Here is a 23,243-nt window from a genome sequence, read left to right as displayed (position 1 = left end):
TGAATTAACAGACATTTCAGTTATTGCTATCTCTACTCTCAATAATTCAAACAAATGTTTAAATTAGCCTTAGTTTACAGAGGAATAGCTCCTAGTCCATAAGGAAATTCTGTAAAGATAATGGCATGGCTTATATTTGGAAGCAAATGCTTAAATCAAGACTTTTTAGAAAAGAAAAAAAAAATTAATTTTTTTGTTCATTTTATTTGTGGAATGATGCATTAAATAGTAGATTAAATCATGAGACTACATCTGGATTCATGAAAATATATGCTAAATTAGATACAGATGCCTCTTTGGTAAACATCCAGTGGAGAGAATTTCACAAAATCAGGGTAAATCTCACTGTAGAGAGCTATTAGTTCATTCAAACATGTGGAATTATGACACTATTAACAGCATTCATCATGCCCAGCCTGTAGCTACTCAGCATTAGTGTGAGTCTGTGAGGTCTTAGAAACATGTTGCAGTCCTGTCTGTGTAGTGTCGGAGTTTAGATGCACTAATTAACCTTGATTATTATTATTTAACAGATACACTGGACGTGTTCTCCTTTCTGCTAGGTGCAGTGAGAATCACAGAAGCGTGAGTGGTGCTGTGACCCCAAAAAGTTGATGGATACATTACATCATGAGGTTAAACACCACTGTACAGCTGAGAGCCAATTGGAATTCAGACAGGGAAACTCATCAAGGGGATGATATTTTAAAATATCATCCTGGAATCTAGAAGAATTTGTGTAGAAGGCATAACAGAAATAAGAGCAAAGCAAAATGACTGGGGGTCAGTTAGTGGAGGTGATGAACACCTCCTTTGAGAAATGACAGGATGGCATTACAACTCAAATGTGAAAGTGTAAATAGGCGGGTGGAGTGGGAGATGTATGTAGAGCAAGGGGAGAATGTGCTCCAATGAGACCAAGAGCTAGGAATTTGCCCTGAAGCACTAGAAATGCTAAGAGTTGAGAATAGGGTGGTGACCAGAAGTGACAAGTGGATATACAGGATGAAAGGGGGACACGAGTCAAAGATTGCATTACAATTTTAGGACTAGGTAATTTGGGAAATCTATTTTCCATGAGGAAATTGAAAGTAATTAGAAGGAACTACTGGTTTCAAGGTTTAAAAAAGCTGATTGGTTTACAAGATGGTGGGAAATTACTTGAAGGGATTTCCTCCTAATATTACCTCTAGCCTTTTGCCCTGTGCCTCACTCATTTCCATGAGGCAAGGGCCTTTTCTGCTGGGTGGGTGACAGCACTTAGTCCTTCTTGCCTGATTTGTTCTCATTTAAGTCCATGAACATGGAGAGCGCAGTTTTTTGACTCTCTCTGTCAGACCAGTCAAGGCAGTGACTACATAATTTTATATACTGGACCGTGGAGTGGTTATGCACCATTTGACTAGCAAATCTCAACCTTCCACTGTAATTTCTTGGTGACAAGGCAGAAATGTTATCTGTTCCTCTCCATTTGTAAATAGCTGCCCTTATGTCTCCATTGATTCTAGGAAGAAAGAGGCATGGCAAAGCCCCTCTGATCTGACTTTTAACTGATGATTTGAAAGCAGAGATATTGGGTATCCAGTAGGCTGCTAGAAATGATCTATCTACATACATTTATGTCTTATGAAGTTTGTAATCTAGATTATGCAATTGGTAGATCAGGTGTTGACTTGGATATTAGCTCAGGATACTGAGGTTCAGGAAGGCTGAGTACCCAGCAGAAGATCATAGAGGGGTTAGGCAGTGAGATCTTCTGAGGCAGTTATTCTGCTCATGCCCAGCTTCTGTTTCGGGGGGGGGAAGGAAAGGCTGAGGACATGGCTGTCAGGGAACTTAAATTCTGTATGTTTTCAGATTACCCAAATTTTGCTTTTGGGGGTGTATCATAATCTACATTTCTTCTAACATCATAGGCAATGAATACACAAAGCAAACCAGATTTCCTCCCTGGTTATTAGCAGTTCCTGGGTTCCCAGGTACCCATGCAGCCTAGCAGATAAGGCTAACCTATGGTCTCCACACATTGTATTTGCTTTTGACTTACAGAAAGTGAATTCAGGTGGAAAGATCTCTTCATATGACTGCATCTGACACACACCAAGAATCCTTCCCAATATATGGGTAATATTTGCTATATATGGATAAATATTATGCTAATATTTATTAAGTACCTACTGTATGTCAGGCATAGGCTAAATACTTGACATTGATGAATATACTTTGTCCTCACAGTGCCCATAGGAGATGGGGAAATAGAGGCTCACCACAGTGATACCGGTTGTAAGTCCAGAGTCATGTTGCCATATTTCTCCCATATGTGGGCAAACACTCATTGCTTTGAAAAGGTCTTGTAAATAAGGGTTAATAGTGACATGGCCGCTTCCTAATCAAGGTTTGCAAAGCTAGACCTAGAGAAACAGAAAGTGTCAACTCAGGAGAAGGAGACACTCAGAAAACTGAGATGAATTCCCAAGTTAGGTAAGAGTAAAAACATATCAAACCTTCCTGCCTTGCTCTGCTGATACATGGTCGACAGGAGGCGAGCATTATATTTCTGGAGCTCTAAATCATGACAAATGATAGCATAACAAACCTGACTGCCCCATTTACTGTTGTGCCTGGCTAAGAGATTAAATGCCACACAGCTGACACAAAGAGAAGAATTTAGTGCTGCTAAATACCCAAGATGAAATGCACATGAGTGATCATTTATTCTACTCTTAATTTGATGAAGAGAATAGTACCACCAGTGCTGAACTGACATACCAGAGCCCATGCTGCCTCTTATTGTTTTTATTAATAATGCTATTAACATTATCAGTAGGCCATATAATACTTGATAACAGTTTGAAAAGTAAGACGATATAAATTATTAGTATGCATTGTGACTCATATATCACTTTGTGATTTCAAGTTAACTTTTATCCAGTTACAACCATTATTTATTGGGTCCTTATTATAAGATAACTATTATCCACATGCACACACATTCACCAACAATGGAGAAAGAGGCTTGTGTGTCCAGCAAATCTGTAGGTATCAGAGCCAGCCTTGTTCCCAGCCAGCGATCCCTGCAGCACAGCCATGCTTCCCTGGTCACATAGCCTCAGAGCACAAGGAGAGCCATCTGTAACTACGTGCTGTCTCCAGTCTCCCCATAGAGAGTGATGTACAGCACTGCAGTCAGGAGAGCAGATGGGGTGGTGTCTCTGTGTTCCATAGTCCTGTCCTCGTCTCCAGGCCATCTCAGTACCTCCACCAGCCCAGAACTCCACTCTGTGTCCTAACTTCCTCACTTGCCTCCCTCTAGGCCACCAGAGAGTACACATGCCCCTTAGACCTCTACCACTTTCCAGAATGCTCCATGTGTCATAATGTCCTTTCTCTCCTGCCTCCCATATGCTCTTTGCTTCCTTTCCCTTCTTTCTTGACATTTGGCACCAAGGAGACAGCTCCACAAAGAAAGCTTTGTTTCCTGTGTTCTGTACTCTTTTAGACACATCTGTGTTCCTAAATGTTCCAACTCTCAGAACTGACCCTGGTCACTCTAGCCTGTTGCCTTGAGGTTTGAGTTCCCTTATGAGCTTCAGGATTCGCATTTTCCAACATACTCATATTTCCCAAGGATTGTGGGGGACCCCTTCTCTTGGCCAGATTTCAGACACAAGGCTCCCCTGTGGATAGGGAAATGGAATGAAGAGGTATTAGTGGCACATCTGTAGCTCTCCTTACTGGAAATGTAGCTATGGGGAACGGGCAGGGGGGACAGCTTCACAGGGCAGCAGCTTTCCCCAATATGAGACAAGATGAACTGGGAATAAGATACAGGGCAGGTGTACAGGACAATAGAAAAGGAAGCTGCCTGAGTCAGTCTGCGGACAGTAAGAATCCAGGGAATCCATCTCATCACCATCCACTGTCTGCTTCACACTCATAGCCTTGGCCAGAATCCAGTGGGGTTCTCTGCTCAAGTCCATGTCTGAGTGCCACAGCTCTTTGATATTCAGGGTCCTATAGCGTTTATACAGTAGGGAGGAATAGAAATCTCACCATCTCAGCATATGCATCTTGGTGCCTATGACCAGATATTTGGAAAGCAGCCTGCCAAGGTAGAGGGCATCATCAGCCTCCATGTACATCCTCAGCACCCAGAGCCACCCATCTCCCCAGGAGAGAAAGGAAATTACAACAGAGAGCACTTGTTTCAGGGGAGTGCTCCTCCCCTGCCCAATGCTGCCCACATTTACTTTTATATTACCTAAAACTTGAAACTGGAAGGTCATGTTAATTAAAAAAAAAAAAAAAAAAAAGACAAGAATACCACTCAATATTTACCTGCAGTGTGAGTTAAGGGTAGTATCCATAATATTTCATCAGTTGCTATAACAGAGTCTGTTTACTTCCATTTCATCATTAATATGCAGATGGATCTCGGAATGGCCTTTGCTCAGGGACAGGGTACACCGGTTATTGGAAAAAAGTATTAGGTATCACACATCTAGGGGGAGAAGATCTAGTAAAAGATAGAGAATGATACAAGCTTATTGAAATATATTCCAATATAGAGGACTCTTTTGGGTTGGTCTCAGCCTATCAATAGTGATGCTGTCACTGAGGAATGTCTGGGCATAAATAAATAAATCTTTTTTAAAAAGTGGGGGGGGGGCACCTGGGTGGCTCAGAGGTTGAGCATCTGCCTTCGCAGTTCTGGGTGTGATCCTGGGATCCGGGATCAAGTCCCACATCAGGCTCCCTTCAAGGAGCCTGCTTCTCCCTCTGCCTGAGTCTCTGCCTCTCTCTGTGTGTCTCTCATGAATAAATCGATAAATCTTAAAAAAAATAAAATAAAAAGGAATGTCTGGGCAGTTGCCTGGCCACATTACTCAAAGTGAGTCCCCACAGACATTTCTCCGAGCTGAGCCAGTGCTATAGTGGGATCAGCCCTTGTGGTTCCCATTATGATTGCAAGATGCACCTCAGCAACAACCACTAGGAAACATTTGAAAAAACATTTGTTATTCTCAAGTCCTGGAAGGTATACAGCGTGCGTTGGGCCACACAACAAGGTCACAGATAGAGGGAAAGAGAGTGCAGAGTTAGGGCTCCTCCTTTATTGGGGTCTAGGTTAGGGTGACTAGGGTTTGGGAGTTTCACTCTTTGTCAAATTTAAAATAGAAGAGCAAAAATTAGGGCACAAGAAGGGAAAAGTGAGTGACTCAAGTGGCCAGCTATCTAGGTCACTCTAGGCTTTCTAAAAGGGGAACCTCATGGGTGGAGCGGCATGGCTCTTTATGTAGTTATATACCTGTGTTTAAGAGGGATGTCTTTGAAGGGAGTACCTCTGTACTCAAAGTGTAACATGAGGTGCTTATATTATAATCTAAAAAGCTTATTATCAGACATTTTTCACTACAAAGACCTAAATACATGGAGAAACACATCATGTCCATAATGAAAAAGATGCAATACCAAAAGATGTTATGTCTTCCCAATTGATAATATATAGATCCAGTTCAGTTCTAAAATAAATCTCATCAGAGTATTTTTAAGGAAGCCAGTGCCAAAATGTATGTAGGTGAGCAGATGACCAAGAATAGCTAGGACTCCCTGAAGAAGAAATGAGGGGGAACCTTATGCTTCCAGCTACTGGTATCTTCTAAACCAGGACAGAAAAAGGGAACAGAGCAGAAGATCCTGCAAAGAGAAAGCCTGTGCATGATGGAAACTCTGTGAGTGGGTGGGAGAGACAGCTTGATGATGGCAATGGCAACACAGAAAACCACATGGAGAAAATGCTGTTGAATACTTTTGTTTGGAAAATACGTACAACTATAATCAACTCCTGGTAATTAAGGCCCTAAGGGTGAAGGATGACGCGTTAAAACTTTGATAATGCACGTGTAATGTAGTCTGATGTCAGAACAGGGAGGGCGGGCCTCTGAAATAAGATCCACAAGATAAAAAGATGGATAAACTTGACTAAAATCAATGTTTATCAAAAAAAAAAAAAAGAAAAAAACCCATCAAGACAGTGAAATAGCCACAAATTTGAAGGTATATGTAACACATAGAACAAAAAGAATCCTTATACATAATCCTTTATACATAAAGGAAACATGAATGGGTAAAAACATGAACAGATTTCACAAAGAAGACATAGGCAAAGCCAAAACCCACCCCCCCCCACCCACACACAAAAACAGAAACAAAAAAACCTTCCTCATTTAATGATGTCTGCCCAGAAAGTAAAACTACAAAGCAAACAGTGCAGTGGTTATCATAAAACTCAGAATACCACCTTGTAGGGAGGAGGTGAGCTTGAGTCATGCACAGAGGGTCTTGAAACTTCTGCTATTTTCCCCTGTAAGTTCAGTATTTCCAACATACATGCTGATTTCATTATTTTCAACTGTTATGGGTACTTGTTTTTGCACATAAATGAAGAATAAAGGAGATGTGCATTAGTGGAGAAATCTCCACACTTTTTAGTAGAACTCTTGATCATTCCAGAGACCATTCTTCTGGCTTCTCTGTTAAGATCTAAGCAGATAGTTTTGCTGGTTCAACCTAACAGAACACTGCTCCAAGGGCCCCTCCTGGTGGAGTTGCAGAGTATGCTGCCCTACTTTGGTAGACCTCCCCGGCCAGCAGCTCATCCCTTATCTCCTGATACATCTACATATTCCTCAGTTGAGGGTAAATGGTTCTTTTCAACCTGGAGTGAGGGTCCTCCTGTGTTTAAATAGCTGGCAGCAAAGCATACAGCTTTATTCGGAAGGTGTCAGAGTGATTGGATGTGGCATCTGATCAGACTCATGGGCTTGATTGTGGGGCAGGTGTGTTAGTTTACACTCAGGGGCCTCAAGAGACAACTGGAACAAACAGCCTGTTAGTTCTTCAAAGCCTACTGCTCTTGCTGAGGTGGCTAGATCCTTCTCGGTCTGTGGCTGTTCCTGAGCCATCACCTGCAGCCTGTAACACAGGCCTCCCCGACAGTCCCTTCCCCATGCCCTCCCACTGCAGTGCCTGCTGCTCCTTTGGCTTTGCTGTTCTCCACTCGCCTTCTCAGACTCTAGACCCTGCAGCACCCTGGAAAGTCATGCTCCACCCCCTTCTTTCCTCCACTAGCACTCCCCAGGTGATCTCACCAGCCTGTGCTTCAGTTGACATATGTCTGCTGGTGATGGGAGAAGTCATGTCCTCACCCAGGACCATTCCCATGAGATAACTTGTATAGTCAGTCAACTGTCCACTCAGCATCCCCAACTCTGACACATTGACACCTGCACTGCTGCTCTTTCACTGGAAGTAGGTCCTTCCAGAATCTTTGCCACCCTCCTAAGTGCAAATAACCTGTCCAGATGCCCAGCCTAGCCACCTTGTTCCTCTCACAGCTCCAGGATTCCTTAGCAACTGGACAGCCCTTTCCTTTAACATGTATTCCTAATTTTTCTTCTCTTAGCCACTGCTCACCACTATCATCTTCCACCTGGAGTATTTTAATATCGCCCTAGGTGGTCTCCCATTCCTGCCTGGTTCTCACCTACATTCTATCCTCCCATCTTAGCCAGATGAATCCTTTTAAAGCATAAGTTAGAATATGTCATTTATTTGATTAACCCCTCACCCCTACCTCCATATCTTCTGACTAGCTCACAGCAAAAGTCAAAGGCCTTCATGTGGCCTTCAGGCACTATATCATCTATCTGGTCTTTTCCTCTGCCTTTTGCCCTCTTCTCTGTCCAGCTACAGTGCCTGTCTGCGTGGCTTCTCCTCAGGCTTAAGACCTTTGTAGCACCCGTGCTCTTCCTCCTGACAGCCATGTGGCCAGCTCCTGCACATTTCTTGGGTCTCCTAAGTTAGACCTTCCCCAACAATGCCATTTAAAATTGTGTCTCTTCCCTCTTCATAGCTTGTAGTTCTCCACAGCATTAATTCACCTGTTACATATTATATGTGTATTTGTCTCCTTCCTCTGGGAGTCTTTGTTTGTTCTCCATTTATCTGTTCTAGTTTTCTATTGCTTCATGACAAACTTACCAGTTTAAAGCAATACATGTGTAACTAACCTTATAGTGGTAATCAATTACAATTTGTACATGTATCAAATCATTACATTGTACATCTTAAGCATACACAATGTTACATGTCAATTATATCTGGGTAAAGCTGGAAAAAAGACAAAAAGAAAACCATACCTTTCTCGTCTTACAGTTCTATAGGTCAGTATACAGTATGTATGCCTGATATCTCTGTGCTGGGTTCCATTAGCCAGAGGTATAGTGTTGGCAGGGCTGCATTACTTTCTGGGGGTTAATCTACTTCTGGCTTCATTCAGGTTGTTGGCAGGATTCAGTTCTGTATGGTTGTGGATTTGAAGTCCCTGTTTCCTGCTAGCTGTCACCTGAGGGGGGTGGGGGCTCATTCTCATCCTCCAGAAGCTGCTCACACTCCATGGCCCCTTCCTCCATCTTTAAAGTCAACAATGGTGGTAAAGCACTTTCTTCATGCTTCAAATCTCTCTAATCTGGGTCTCTGACTGGCTCTAGCCAGAAGAAGTTCTCTGTTTTTAAGGGCTCAAGTGATTATATTGGGTGTACTGGGATAATCCAGGATAATCTTCTGATTTAAAGGCCCATAGCCTTCTGATTTAAAGGCCCATAGCCTTGTCTGTACAGTGCTATTTGCCATATAAGGCAACATTCACAGGCATGACACTAGGGGGAAGAAGTCTTACCTACCATGCCACCCTCCTACCAGGGCAGCATTGAACAACAGGACAATATACAAATTGCAAGGTGGAACCCTTATCAGGTGCTGCTCTATGTGCTGTATGCATTAGGTTATTATGGAGCTTGTATCATGATAGCAGGAATCCTAAGAAGTAGCTGCCATTACCACCCTGTTTTGCAGATGGAAGAACTGAAGTACAGAATATAAGTGACTTTCCCAAGACCACAGAGATGGGAAAGCCCCCAGAACTGTGATCTCAGCCCATGCAGTAGTGCACCCTACAGAGAAAATACGTGCTAGGAAGCACAAGGCACTGATTGCTGAGCACTCAGATTTTTAGAAATGAGAAGGACCTGAACAGTGGTGGTGTCCGCCCTGTCTGCCCTGCACTGTCTGCAGTGGTTGGACTGCCATGTGCATCCTTCAGGTCCTTTAACTTTAACCTTCTCTTGCTACTTTTAGAAACATCTTTGGTTGTGCCAGGCTGAAAATGATGCCATATTTATACCACCTCTCCCCCTGCCCTTTACAGATGCATATCCTAATTCCGAAGTTGTCTATGTCTGGACTAATGGCACCACTAAGTCAGTGGTGGTGGCAGAAGATGGCTCCAGGCTGAACCAGTACCACCTGATGGGGCAGACAGTGGGCACCGAGAACATCAGCACCAGCACAGGTGAGACCAAGTGCTTGCAGAGTGCCACACCCTGGGAGAGCTCGGTGCTCCTGTGGCATGTTGGGGGGTGTCCTTCAGGTGCATCTTAGTTTTACTTAGTAATCTGGGACACAGCTGTCATTGTGCAGTGCTGGCCACAAGGAGGCCTCCGCATCAGGTCCCAGTTCCTGCAGCTGCACACGGAGGCATCGGCTGCAGTGGCTGGCAGCATTAAGGGTCGTGGGAGGCATTCATCTCAGGTATGTTTGCCTTCATGTGAACACACCCCTGTTATTGCATGCCCTGCCTGGAGGCCACATGAACCTGCTTATGTACCATGGCCCTTGTTTCAAGCACTGAGATGTAGAGGCAGAAGTTTCTGCAGGAAAAGTAGACAGCTTCCTGGAGGTACTCCTATTTACCTGTTCCCCTACCGCCTTTTTGAACATTTCTAAGATTTCCCAGGGGTTGAATTTTGGAAAGCACAACCAAACAGCATAGAAATAGCTGAGGCCTCCCCAGGAAAGGGCTCTCACTCTCACCTGTACAAAGCCGGTACCTCAGGCACCATGCAACCTGACTTCACCTGACACAAAATGGGTGAGGTGTCCAAAAGAACAGAGTGTGTTCTACCTTCTGCACCTGCAAGGTGTGTCTTTGGCTGCCTCTTGGCCACAGGAGGCCCAGCCATAGCAGTCAGGAGGCTTGGCTGTTAGCAGAGAAAGAGACTCCAGGGCCCCAGAGAGTCTCCATGGCAGAGAAGAAAGTGTAACAAAGATGGAATGGGCCCTCTCATGGGGATGGGTTGGCCCCAAAAGTACCCTGGTCAGCATCACTCTTTGTCAGCACTGCCAAACCTTGGAGCTGGCAGGAAGCTCACGGATTTTGAGTGCATGTATCCTCTACATACAGGCTCCCTGAGCCTACCCATTGGCCTTGTCCTGGGTGCCTAGTTAGAGGGAAAGGAAGAGGAAGTAGGCCTAATTTGATTGGAACAAGTGAAAAAGTAGCATGGTAGATATTTGGGGGTAAAGAGTTGCCATGCTAATGGGATTTACAGTTTGGAATTGTTTCATATAGTTCTTTGAAAAGGTATAAATGGGATTTTTGCCTCTATTTGCATTCCAAAGAGATGGTCTTTCAAAAAAAAAAACATTAAATGATATTGGTACCTTCAACTCAAAAGTAAAACAAATGAGAGAGGGGGTGAAGGGATCAGCAAAATGGGTGAAGGAGAATGGAAGATATGGACTTCCTGTTATGGAATGAGTGAGTCATGGGGATACAAGGCACAGCATAAGGAATACAGTCAGTGACAGTATAATAGGGATGTATTGGGACAGATGGTAGCTACACTTGTGGCGAACACAGCATAATGCATACACTTGTTGAATAAGTATGTCGGACACCCAAAACTAGTGTCACATTGTGTGTCAACTACACTCAAATAACAGAATGAAAAGAACAGCAATTAAAGCATTATAAGTAGGAGTGTAATATCAAACCCTACTGCCAAGAAATAGAATGGCATTTCCCTCTTCTCAGATGTTGAGGAGAGGCAAAATTGCATCATTATAAAGATCCAGTCCTTGCTATTAAATATATCTCAGCCTCCTTCTCTTTGCTGCTATTTCTTTCTGCTGTGCTAGAGCCTGCTTGGTCGCTGTCCTCTGCTCTGACCGGCCTTGGAACAATGGAGAATGCGTGGCCTGCTGCTGTAAGGGGGCAGATTTTGCCCCATATGATCTTAATGGTTCCCTTTGCCTCTAACATCTGGCATGCTGAGAAGAGGCATGTAGGGACACATCTGCAGCTGGCCATGCTGTGCTCTGGGCTTTGATTCCAATAGCACGCATCAGAGCTGTTATCTGTCTCCAGCAGAGCAACCCCAAGTAGATGACTCCTACCAGATCTGCTTTAGGGAGGCCTCAAGCCTTTTCTCTCCACGGTTCTACCCAGCTCCCCAGCCACACCATCTACTCATTGCAGTTCAGCAAAAGAACGCTTGTCCTCAGATCAGCTTAACTCTGCCTCCACTTCTCAAAGCAGCCTTTGCATCTCCCCAGAGAGCAGGCACAGAGATGAACGGTACAGAACAGGGAATATGGTCAGTAATATTGTAATAATGTTATATGGTGACCAATGGTGGCTACACTCATGATGGTGAGTGCTGAAGGAGGTACAGAATTGTTGAATCAATATGTTGTACACCTAAAACCAATATAACATTGTATGTTAACTATACTTCGATGAAAACAACAAATTCTAGCACTGGAGACTTTCCAGCTGACAGCCACTGACACACTTTCTGACCACAACCCCTCTCAGCTCCTTACCAGTTCACCATCAGGGCGGCATCATTCTCAGCAATGAACGGAAGGTCCCCGCTGGCCTCCCACACTGCCAGGCAGATCCAGAGAAGGCACAGGAGCATCGCCATGGGAATGCCCCAATCTCCCTGGTGGGCGGCAGGAGGGAGGGGCTGCCAGGACCGGTTCCCTCCTCAGGCTGCTGTCCCTCAGCTTCCACCTGGCCTCTGGCAGGGAGCACAGAGCAGGGGTGATCACCCCTAGCTTCTTCCAGCCTTCCCTGGCTGAAAAATGGGGAGAAAAACTCTCCACCTGCAACAGGGTTCTGTGATGTACTGAGTTATATCTGGAGAGGCTAAATCCTGAAATCCTGATGGCAGTAACAGCAAGGGGGTGGACAGAAAGTGGCACAGATTGGGACCAGGGATTAGGAAAACACACAAATCAGATTTTCCTCAGGAAAAACATCCACCAGCAAAAGCTCTTCAGACGCCGGGGCTCGAAAGACTTACTTATAAAATGACAGTTAAGGAATCCATACATCCTCCATTCTATCCTTCACTCCAACAATAGTTTTCCAAGGGGAAGATGGAGAGAAGGACACCTCTGGTCCAGAAGCAGGAATAACAGGCAGGACTCTAGGACAGGTGGTTGTCCTGAATTAATTTGCTTATTTGCAGGCGAATACACAATCATGACGGCTCACTTCCATCTGAAGAGGAAGATTGGGTACTTTGTCATCCAGACCTACCTTCCCTGCATAATGACCGTGATCTTATCACAGGTGTCCTTTTGGCTGAACAGAGAATCAGTCCCTGCCAGGACAGTGTTTGGTGAGTGTCCTCCAGCCAGACCTGCTCTGGTGTTTTGGGACTGCTTCTAACAACCCCCAAACAGCAATAGCCTCTAAACTCTTCCTTAGTGCCTACTGTCTGTTCTGTGACCTGGAAAACAAACAGACCGATTAGTTAAAAATTCAATGTTAAGGATTAGGATTTAGGATGGCTCTTTAACAAGGGTTTAGGAAATGGTGCATGGTCTATTTGATCATTGTTTCTGTTTTGAAAAGCCTTTGCTGGTAGCCTTTTGTTGAGATATGAAACTACCAGCAATCTGTCTTATGTGAGATTTTGCTACGGTATTTTCACACTTCTCCTGAAGTACTAATTTGCATGTTATCAGGCAGTTTTCTTTGAAATGTGAGTGCCACTTTAAAATGAACTCTCTACAGGCAGCCCAGGTGGCTCAGTGGTTTAGGCCACCTTCATCCCAGGGTGTGATCCTGGAGAACTGGGATCGAGTCCCACATCAGGCTCCCTGCATGGAGCCTGCTTCTCCCTCTGTCTCTGCCTCTCTCTCTGTGTCTCTCATGAATAAATAAATAGAATCTTTAAAATAAATAAATAAAATACAATAAAATAAAATGAACTCTTGAGGGACATTCAATACATCATACATGATATGGTAATAATAAATTCCATATCTATATGTCATATATACCATATTTATGATGGGGCATATGATATGAATATATGGGTATTTTCATATATGCATAATGCATATATTTTATACACATATACACATATACATGTATATATACTTATATATGATAAGAATCCAGAACATCGCTTGACATCCCCAAGACGTAAATTGGGTTTAGCAAGATCTAGTTCAGAAGGTACCTCGGCATAGCAGATAGTTGAGCATTTAACTCTTACCGTGAAGCTCTGCTTCCTTACATTTGAACAGTGATACTCAAGGTGGTTTTGCAAGTCAGTTGTGGTAATGGATGCTCACGTATTTCCCAATTGTAAGGTACACTTCCTGCCTCAGCTCTTACTATTACAAAGAAGGAAACCAAAACTTACATTTTATGTTAACCCTTCCATAGTCTGTAGGGAACCAGAGAGCCCAGGGAGTTTCTAAGTGAGTGGCCCAGGAGTATTCCTGTCAGATCATCTCTCTACCTCCATCTACATGGCCAGTTTCACTTGCCTTGCTTCATCTATCTTCAGGAATGTTTTTGAGAGGTATGGATTTTGGTTCACGGCCAAACAGTGCTTCTCCAGCTCTTTAGTAGGTGGGCAGGGAAAAAAAAATTAGTTTGGAGAATGCTGTATATTAGTGTCTGTTTCTTCCTGGAGATTTTTAATGCACATTAAGATGTTAAATGACCCAAGAAGTTGCAAGGAGCCTGTTTAAGGTCATGCACAGAACATTTTCCCCCAGCACAATATGAAGTACATTTCTAAGAAAAATCAGATGCCCTGAGTGGCTTAAATAATGCAAATTAATTGTCTCAGTTCTGGAGGCTACAAAGTCCAAAATCAAGAGGCCAACAAAATGGTTTCCTCTGAGGGGAGGGTCTATTTTAGGCCTCTCTCCTAGCTTCCTGTAGTTCCTTGGCTTGTGGCAGATAATTCCAGTCTTCACACACTTTTGTCCCTGTGTGCACATCTGGGGCACCAGTCATATTGGATCCACCCTAACAGCCTCATTTTAACTTGATTACTTCTATAAAGGCTGCATTTGCAAATAAGGTTACATCCTGAAGTTCTGAGGTTTAGGACCTCAACATATGAATTTGTGAGAAATACAAAATCAACTTATAACAGGTATATTGCACCCATACCCCATGCACATAGGTGTACCCTCATGCAGACAAAACTGTGGTGAGGAGGAAGGCACAGAGCATGTGGAAGCTATAAGGGCTGTAAAGGGCCCAAATATGGGTTCACATTTGCCAGCTAGTGAAATGGGGTACATTGCTAAGTATGTTTAAATCTTTAAGCTTGTCGCCTATGAATGGGGATAATGACACCCATCCAGAATGTGGCTTAGATCAGTCTGGCACTTATTGGAGACTAGATAGATGGCTCATAACCTGCCAGTCCTGAATGTCCCCCTCCAACTGTCTGTCCTTGCTGCATGGTCACTGCAAAGTTTCCACAGAAGCCAAGGCAGACAGACACAGGCATCTCGCACAATTGCTTTGAGGGAAGAGTGATCCCTCTTGGATCAAGTGAAGTGCTGAGCCCAAATTCAGACACAGAACTGGTATTGCACCTGGGTTCTTGGTTCCTGGAAGTCTGCAAATTGTGTTAATCCATGTAAAAGTAAGTCTGTCTCTTCAGTTTGTCTCAATCCCAGTACTCACAGGGTGCATAGCACATTTTGTGAAACACTTCACTAGATGCTGTGTGAATGTCATTACCTGTTCACAATTGGGTATTGCCCCATTGCCACAGAGGAATACCACCTATTCAACCCATCTTGGTGGACACAAGCTATCTGCTGGTCTTGGTTTAGGACAATGGGGACACAAAGTATGTGTCTATATCAGACCCGGTCCTTACCCTCCTCAGTTTATATTCCAGAGGAAGGAGCCAAGTAATAAGATAAATAAAATAAGCAATATTATAAATGCCATGAGTATGTTAAGTGTTATGAAAATAGAAAGGGAGGCTCTTTCTAGGGATAAAAATAACCAGTTCCTTTCCTATCTTCATCTGTCATGGTCAAGGTGTTCTACTGGGGTCTCGGTGTCAGTACTGATTCCTGTTTCCATTCCCCTTGCCTGACCCCTGTCACTAACAACCACAGGGGTGACCACAGTGCTGACCATGACGACCCTCAGCATCAGTGCTCGGAACTCTCTGCCCAAAGTGGCTTATGCGACAGCCATGGACTGGTTCATAGCTGTGTGCTACGCTTTTGTGTTCTCCGCGCTGATCGAGTTTGCCACCGTCAACTATTTCACAAAGAGAGGCTGGGCGTGGGATGGCAAAAAAGCCTCAGAAGCAGCCAAGGTCAAGGTACTGACTGCATTTTCCCCTTTCCTCCAAAGAAAATGTGCCTGACATAAAATATCAAATACAAGACAGGTGTTTCTCCTCTCTATGTCGCACCCCCCCTCCATGAAAAAATGGCCCCTTCCATATGTTCAGGGTCCCTATCAAGTCTTATTGCATCAGGTCCTGAATTGTTTTGAATCATCTGCATTGATCAAGCAAAAGGTCTGATGCCATGTGAATGGCTTGGGCTTGTTTAGACTTAGGACTGTTATTTTTGCTAAAGTGTCTCCTGTCTGTTCAATGACTACTTGTCCAGTTTTGAATTATACATTCTTTTGCTCATTGCTTTGTCACCTAACCATGCAGTAGATCTTCTGCAGAGTGGCTTTAAGGATGTGAGGAGAGGATGTGACCTACTGGAAGCAGCAAAACATACCCAGTTCCACTGAGGAGATTATTTGGTTCACTTAAAAGATGCACATTAATTATCAAAAGCATTACTCTGTTCAAAGCAATTAAACATTGGGTATTTAGAAGGTGATTGGTGCCTGAATCTAAGGAATAGTTGAAGAAAAAAAGATTACACAGAATTCTAAGCTGAACCATGTCCTTGGGGAGATGAGAATAACCTATGTGGAACAAAAAAGGAACAGCACGTGATAAACTATTAATTATACCATGCATTAAACAAATAGGCAAAGCTTTTGCTCTGAGAGAAGAGCAGGCCAAAGTTATCAGGAAGGCACAGAGCATGTGGAAGATATAAAAATTTGTCCTTGAAAATCAAAAATCTGTCCATGAGAAGTCAGTATGAAGAGGGCCCTGGCAAGGATTATAGAAGACCGAAATTGTATGGCCTGACCTCCCAACCAGGGCCACAAACCAGGAACAGCAACCCAGGATGCTATTTTTGTTGAGGACAGTCAGCTGTGTCTCATTGATGGCCTCATGCTTGCTTTTTGCATTTAACACAGCTATTTCCTTTCCTGGGAAAAGTCAGAAGTTCTGAGTTAACTTGATCTATCTAATTCTTCCTACTTCCAAGCACCAAGAGTCCCCTCCCATGCCAGAGTTTCAGTCATAGAAAACTCATTTCCAAGTCCAGCTTCCCTAGTTGGAGGAAGACCCGGGAGGGATCCATGCTGGGCCTTCCTAAGAGAGAAGGGACAAGAAGGAGGGCCTTGACAAGTAGCAACCTCAGGAGTGGGTGTTTTGGAGGTTGGGGATGGAGTGGGGGAATAGTGGTGAGCTGACCATAGAGGATGATTGGTGGTGACCAGGGAAAACACTTGTAAAGGCAGACTGGGGATTCTTGACCAAAGCATCTGCTCCTGATGGTAAAAACAAAAGGAGCCACTGAGGAGGTTTGTGAAGGGAAGAATATGAATGGAATTTGAAGAGAGGGTTTCCCAACACCCAGCTCTGTGTTGTCAGAAGTTAAGTGATTGCTAAGGGCCTGGGTCTCGGTGGCTATGTGACAGTGAACTGGAGATAGCCAAGTCGGGGTAGGAAAGCAACCTGTTACAGGAATTGAGGCCTTCAGGCTCATGTCTGTGAGTATAGCAGGAAGGGATGATTGGAGAGCCCCAAAATGTTGTCATATAAGCTCACTATCTATGTCAGCCACCAATTTCACATTTGCCTCCACTGCTATTACCATTTGCTGTAGATCCAGACCTGAAGGGAGAAGGAGAGATGGGAGAGATGACGCTAACATGGATTATCTAGTCCTAGATTCACGCTGTTCTTTTAGAATAAGCAGCACACTTCAGTGTCTTGTGGAACTTCAAAACTACATGTTGTTCTCCAGAAGACTGTGGTGCTGGGGGTCCTGCCCCTTAAGCCTGGAAGGTGCTGTGCAGTTGAAGTGTCATAAATTCATAGTTTCTTCTGGCAGACCAGTGTGGGTACACACATGATCACTGGTATGTGGAAGAGCTATAATATTTCTGAAGAGTTGTCCAGGGGGTCCCTACTCTGGCGCCGGGCTATTGTAGCCTACCTCACCATGTCCCCAGGTGGTCACCATGCTCTTTGCATCTGGTTCCACATTTACTCTACCTCTCTTTTCACTTGCTTCCTCCTGCTCCTTGCTCCATGTGTTTCCTTTCTCCTTATTATCTTTTCCATATATTTCTTTTAATTTAGTCTCTTGTTACTGAGGAGGGCACTTGATGGGATGAGCACTGGGTATTATATGTGTTTTTTTTATGAATTTATTTTTTATTGGTGTTCAATTTGCCAACATATAGAATAACACCCAGTGCTCATCTCGTCAAGTGCCCACCTCAGTGCCCATCACCCAGTCACCCCCACCCCCCACCCACCTCCCCTTCCACCACCCCTAGTTCGTTTCCCAGAGTTAGGAGTCTTTCATGTTCTGTCTCCCTTTCTGATATTTCCCACTCATTTTTTCTCCTTTCTCCTTTATTCCCTTTCACTATTTTTTATATTCCCCAAATGAATGTGTTTTTCCAATTAAATTTTATTTAATGGCATGATATTAAAGGAACAGAATTTTTTTGCAACATTTTATTATATACATTTGCAAACTGACAGGAATGTATAGAGAATTTTATAATGAAAATCTCTCTACTATGCACATTTTACTATGCACATGTCACTACTATTTGTCCATTATCTATCTATCCATGCATTCACTCATTCTCAATCCATCTTATATTCTTATACATTTCAAAGTAAATTTTAGAGGATAGTACATTTATGACTAAATATATTTATATTTATACATGTGCATTTATATATTATTTTTTATATAAATTCATTTTTTATTGGTGTTCAATTTGCCAACATACAGAACAACACCCAGTGCTCATCCCATCAAGCACCCCCTTCAGTGCCTGTCACCCAGTCACCCCCACCTCCCCTTCCACCCTCTCTAGTTCGTTTCCCAGAGTTACGAGTCTCTCATGTTCTGTCTCCCTCTCTGATATTTCTCACTCATTTTTCTCCTTTCCCCTTTATTCTCTTTCACTATTTTTTATATTCCCCAAACGAATGAGACCATATAATGTTTGTCCTTGTCCTATTGACTTACTTCACTCAGCATAATACCCTCAGGTTCCATCCACGCTGAAGCAAATGGTGGGTATTTGTCGTTTCTAATGGCTGAGGAATATTCCATTGTATACATAAACCACATCTTCTTTATCCATTCATCTTTCGATGGACACCGAGGCTCCTTCCACATTTTGGTTCTTGTGGACATTTATATATTATTAACAAGAGTTCAATATTTGTTTACAATTTGATTCTTTCAAAGAAAAACTTGCATAGTGTAAAATACACAGATATTAAGGATACATTTGCTGAGTTTTTATGAACATGTTCACCTATGTAACACAAAATCCCTATCAAGATAGAGAAAATCACTAGCTCTCCAGAAAGTTTACCATGCCGCTTCCCAATCAACTAAGCCCTTTCCAATATCCACTTCAACAAAGACAACTGCTATTTTGATATCTTTCACCATAAATTATTTATCCTGTTCTAGAACTTCTTATTCAAGACTGGCCATGTGCGGTTGTAGGCTTAGAAGTCTGGAGAACTGCCCTCCCCCAGAGCTAAGCTGATGTTTCTCTGTCTCTTTTTTGAGAGATAAACCTTTAGAATCTTCAAAAATGAGTTGACAATTACCTGCAAATGGCATGTCCTTAAAATCTTATTATATTTTGCAGAAAAAGGAGCGGGAACTCATACTAAATAAGTCAACAAATGCTTATACTACTGGGAAGATGACCCACCCCCCCAACATCCCAAAGGAACAGACCCCAGCAGTGACCTCAAATGCATCGTCAGCCTCAGTAAAGCCTTCTGAAGAGAAGACTTCTGAAAACAAAAAGACTTACAACAGCATCAGCAAGATTGACAAAATGTCCCGAATTGTATTCCCAGTCTTGTTTGGCACTTTCAACTTAGTTTACTGGGCAACATATTTGAATAGGGAACCGGTGATTAAAGGGGCTACCTCTCCAAAATAACCCACCATACTCCCAAACTCCAAGAGAGCCATACTTCCAGCAGAATGGTACCAAGGAGAGGTTGAGCTCAGAGGAATTTTCCGTATTCGGGCACTATCTTTCAGGAAATTTTTGCATGTTTAATAATATGTACAAATAATATTGTCTTGATGTTTCTATATATAATGTTGGATGTTTCAAAGATGTCACATTGATAAATAAAGCAAACAACTTTCTAGAAAAACAGGAGACAATGGCTCTGACACTCAGATACTCAGTATCTTACACTGATAGTTTACAAACAAGATAAGTATATTTTTAACTGTTCCAAGTGTTACCTAACAATGTTTTTTATACTTCAAATGTCATTTCATACAAATTTTCCCAGCAAATAAATATTTTAGGAAATGCTCCATGATTATTACTTGACCAACTCTCTTGCAAGAAACAAATCAGAAAGAGCACATTTTTCATTAAAAAGGAAACTGGACATTTAAGTACAAAACTAATTGCCTTTGATAATTCTTACTATTCTGAAATTAGAAAATATTGCATGATATTACACTAAGAAATAGATTAGGCAAATATTTATGCAGATAAATTTAATAACAGAAATATATGGTATGATAGATTAACAGATAAAATATTTCCCCAAGGAAAAATTTAACTGCTTAAAAAATCTTTTTTTTCTTTTTTGAGGAAAAGAAACATTTCTCTCCCCACCCCACCCTACCCAACTGAATACTGATCAGAGAAAGAAAAGGAATTGTTAAAACAAAAAGTGATGTGATGACAGTCTTGGGTTTCGGCCCATGCATTCTCTGGCTGAAACATTGACCACCTCTCGCTACAACCAGTGTGTAGTGCTTCAGTGGTGAGAAATTGTAATTGAGTTATTTTCCATTTTATTTCCTTGTACTTATTTCATGATTGACTTATTGCTCTGTTAGCTTTTGTATATGAACTTTAAATGTTCATTAAAAAATAAAAAATGAACTGATTTTATGGATAAATGTCTTTTTTTAAAAAAAAATCATATTTTGGGGGGCTCATTTCCTAAAAATGACATAAAGAAAACCAATCATGAACTTGCTTGCAAAAAACTCTTGGTTATTCATGTCTATTTCAATCTAATTCTCTAGAGTAGAGTAGTAAATAGGTAACTGGGTAAATAGCTAAAACCAGAAGTTCATTGCCATTACATATGTCACATCGGTCTCTATCTGATAGGATCCTACCTGAGGATGTTCCCACAGTGGGTGCTTGTTATGAGCAAAGTAACTACTCAGTCCTTGCTCCTTCCCTTTGCTGTTTATGAACAGTGATACAAAGTACTGCATTTGGACCGTCTATTTACAGGAATGACATATATAAAATGAATACTTCCTGCCTTCTCTGTGACTCAGAATTATAAAGGGGACTTATGATAGTTAGCAAACAGTATCAAGATTAGGCCTGACTAAATTGACTACATAATGATACATAATTCTTTAATACCAATTTATTTCACTGTGCTTGATAGACATGGCCATGGCCAGGGACATACACATAGACATATTCAACAACACCTTTCATCTTGAATACCCATGTAAATGCCCCTGACATCCATTCATTGAGAACTCCAAGTATTAATCTTAAAAAGGGTTTTCATGGGATTCAAGGTCAGCTACCATATTCAATTAGAGTATTATGAGAGATCATTTTGTTCTTCAAAGACCTAAGTGCCCATTTTTCATTATTTCTGCCTGGTTTCAGGATATCACACATAGAAAGGTAAAGGTCAACAAAAAGATGCTCTTAAATCCTCAAACAAGAAGCATTTCTCTATTATAAATGGGGTTATATTTGTAGAATAATGTGTGTGCTTTTCCTTACACCACAGCATAAACCTGCCATAGCAGAAGGCAAACCTGGCTCAGTATGAAGCTTCTATTTTATGGATTGTTTAGTTGTAGTCTTCCTATATAGTCTTTATAGTTTAGCATTGCATTGAGGCTTGGAGAAAAACATATTATAAGTTAGGTCTAGATGGCTGTACATACAGACATTTTAAACATCTAATGGAAAATAGTGTCTTCCATATCAAGTTGCAATAATTTTCTTGACAAGTTCTAGCCTTTGTTATAGGGAGTCCTAGGAGCGCTGCTGGGTGAATCCCAATTTGAAGATACGCGTATTGCATTTACATGCTGCTCAGTCTTAAAAATGATCACGTAAGCTTTCTGCTCTCTGATTTTGTATTGTAAATATTTCAGTGTTTTATTTTTAATGAAGATGTAATAAAGAATCACCTTGAGAAAAATGATAAGGCAAGATATAAAAAAATTTGGAAATAATTATAACTCACAGTGCTCTACTTTTAGAATGAGGGTATGTATTTAAATGTATCTCTTTTGACATTACCATAAATATAATATTTTAATAAGTCAGCAATTACTTCTGTATTTCTCAGGAATCTATGGATCTATCTTGGGCAGGCTTTGACTAATGCTTGTATATAATAATTGGGTTCAAATCCTTCTAAAATAACTGTCAAAGTTAAAATGGTATAGCAACATCGAAAGATGAATGGATAAAGAAGATGTGGTTTATGTATACAATGGAATATTACTCAGCCATTAGAAATGACAAATACTCACCATTTGCTTCAACGTGGATGGAACTGGAGGGTATTATGCTGAGTGAAATAAGTCAATCAGAGAAGGACAAACATTATATGGTCTCATTCATTTGGGGAATATAAATAATAGTGAAAGGGAATAGAGGGGAAGGGAGAAGAAATGGGTGGGAAATATCAGAAAGGGAGACAGAACATTAAAGACTTCTAACTCTGGGGAAATGAACTAGGGGTGGTGGAAGGGGAGGAGAGTGGGGGGTGGGGGTGACTGGGCGACAGGCACTGAGGGAGGCACTTGACGGGGTGAGCACTGGGTGTTATTCTGTATGTTGGCAAATTGAACACCAATAAAAAATAAATTTATTATTTAAAAATAAATAAATAAAATAATAAAATGGCATAGCAAGCACTATCCCATCTCATTGAAGGTTGATAAATAGGTTGTAAATCTTCTAACCTATTTGTATGTGAATGCCTTAGAAATAGTGTTCTATGTCTCCTATGGAACAAGGTATGGGAAATAGGTATGGTAAATGAGAAATCTGTTTTACAAATAAAGATATTGAAACCCAAAAAGATTAATCCATTGGCTCAAATCATATCACATGTTAGAAGAAAATGCAGGCCTAGATTTTAGTTCTCATAGTTCCTAACTCTGTTTTCACAATGCCATGTGACTGTTTCCAGATGGAAGTTGATTTAGAACAAAAATGTAACCTAAAATGAAAAATTTTGCTTTGTGCTCTGGTTGAATTATTATCTATTAGGAACACCTTAAAGGATATTTTGGTTTGTTTTTGTTTTGGGCACTGAAAGCATGACTTTTCTAAATTTTTTAAAGATTTTATTTATTTGATCAAGAGAAAGGGACAAGCAGGCTCCTCTCCAGGCAAGGAGCCCAATGTGGGCTTTATCCCAGAACACCCCGGGATCATGATCTGAGCTGAAGGTAGACACCCAAATGACTGAGCCACTCAGGTGCCCCCAAAAGCATGACCTTTACGTCTGTTATTTTTTATATATAAAAATTATGTATTTCTGTGGTCTTAGAACCTCCTTTTGATAGAATAGATCTGTCAGTGCAGGACTCTCCCACCCTCCCCCTGCCCCATCTAAAAGAGGAGAAACAGAGAGTGGGGAAAATGGTAAGGA

At 41.9% G+C, this 23,243-nt stretch overlaps 1 protein-coding gene across 5 annotated transcripts in view; it reads left to right on the top strand.

Moving 5' to 3' along the window:
- The window catches only part of GABRA5 (gamma-aminobutyric acid type A receptor subunit alpha5), an 82,539-nt gene extending 62,060 nt beyond the window's left edge, over positions 1–20,479 (top strand). For all 5 annotated transcript variants that reach the window (XM_072795436.1, XM_072795432.1, XM_072795426.1 and 2 more), the window contains 4 exons: positions 9,269–9,412; positions 12,381–12,533; positions 15,304–15,515; positions 19,193–20,479. In XM_072795436.1, the coding sequence (XP_072651537.1) occupies positions 9,269–9,412; positions 12,381–12,533; positions 15,304–15,515; positions 19,193–19,495 (812 nt within the window). In that variant the 3' untranslated portion in view covers positions 19,496–20,479. The remainder of the gene's footprint in view (positions 1–9,268; positions 9,413–12,380; positions 12,534–15,303; positions 15,516–19,192) is intronic.
- Positions 20,480–23,243: the final 2,764 nt, after the last annotated feature.

This window comes from Canis lupus, chromosome 2 (assembly GCF_048164855.1).
Source record: "Canis lupus baileyi chromosome 2, mCanLup2.hap1, whole genome shotgun sequence".
NCBI lineage: Eukaryota > Metazoa > Chordata > Mammalia > Carnivora > Canidae > Canis > Canis lupus.
Note: the sequence above shows the minus strand (reverse complement) of the source record. Positions and strands in the feature narration are given on the sequence as shown.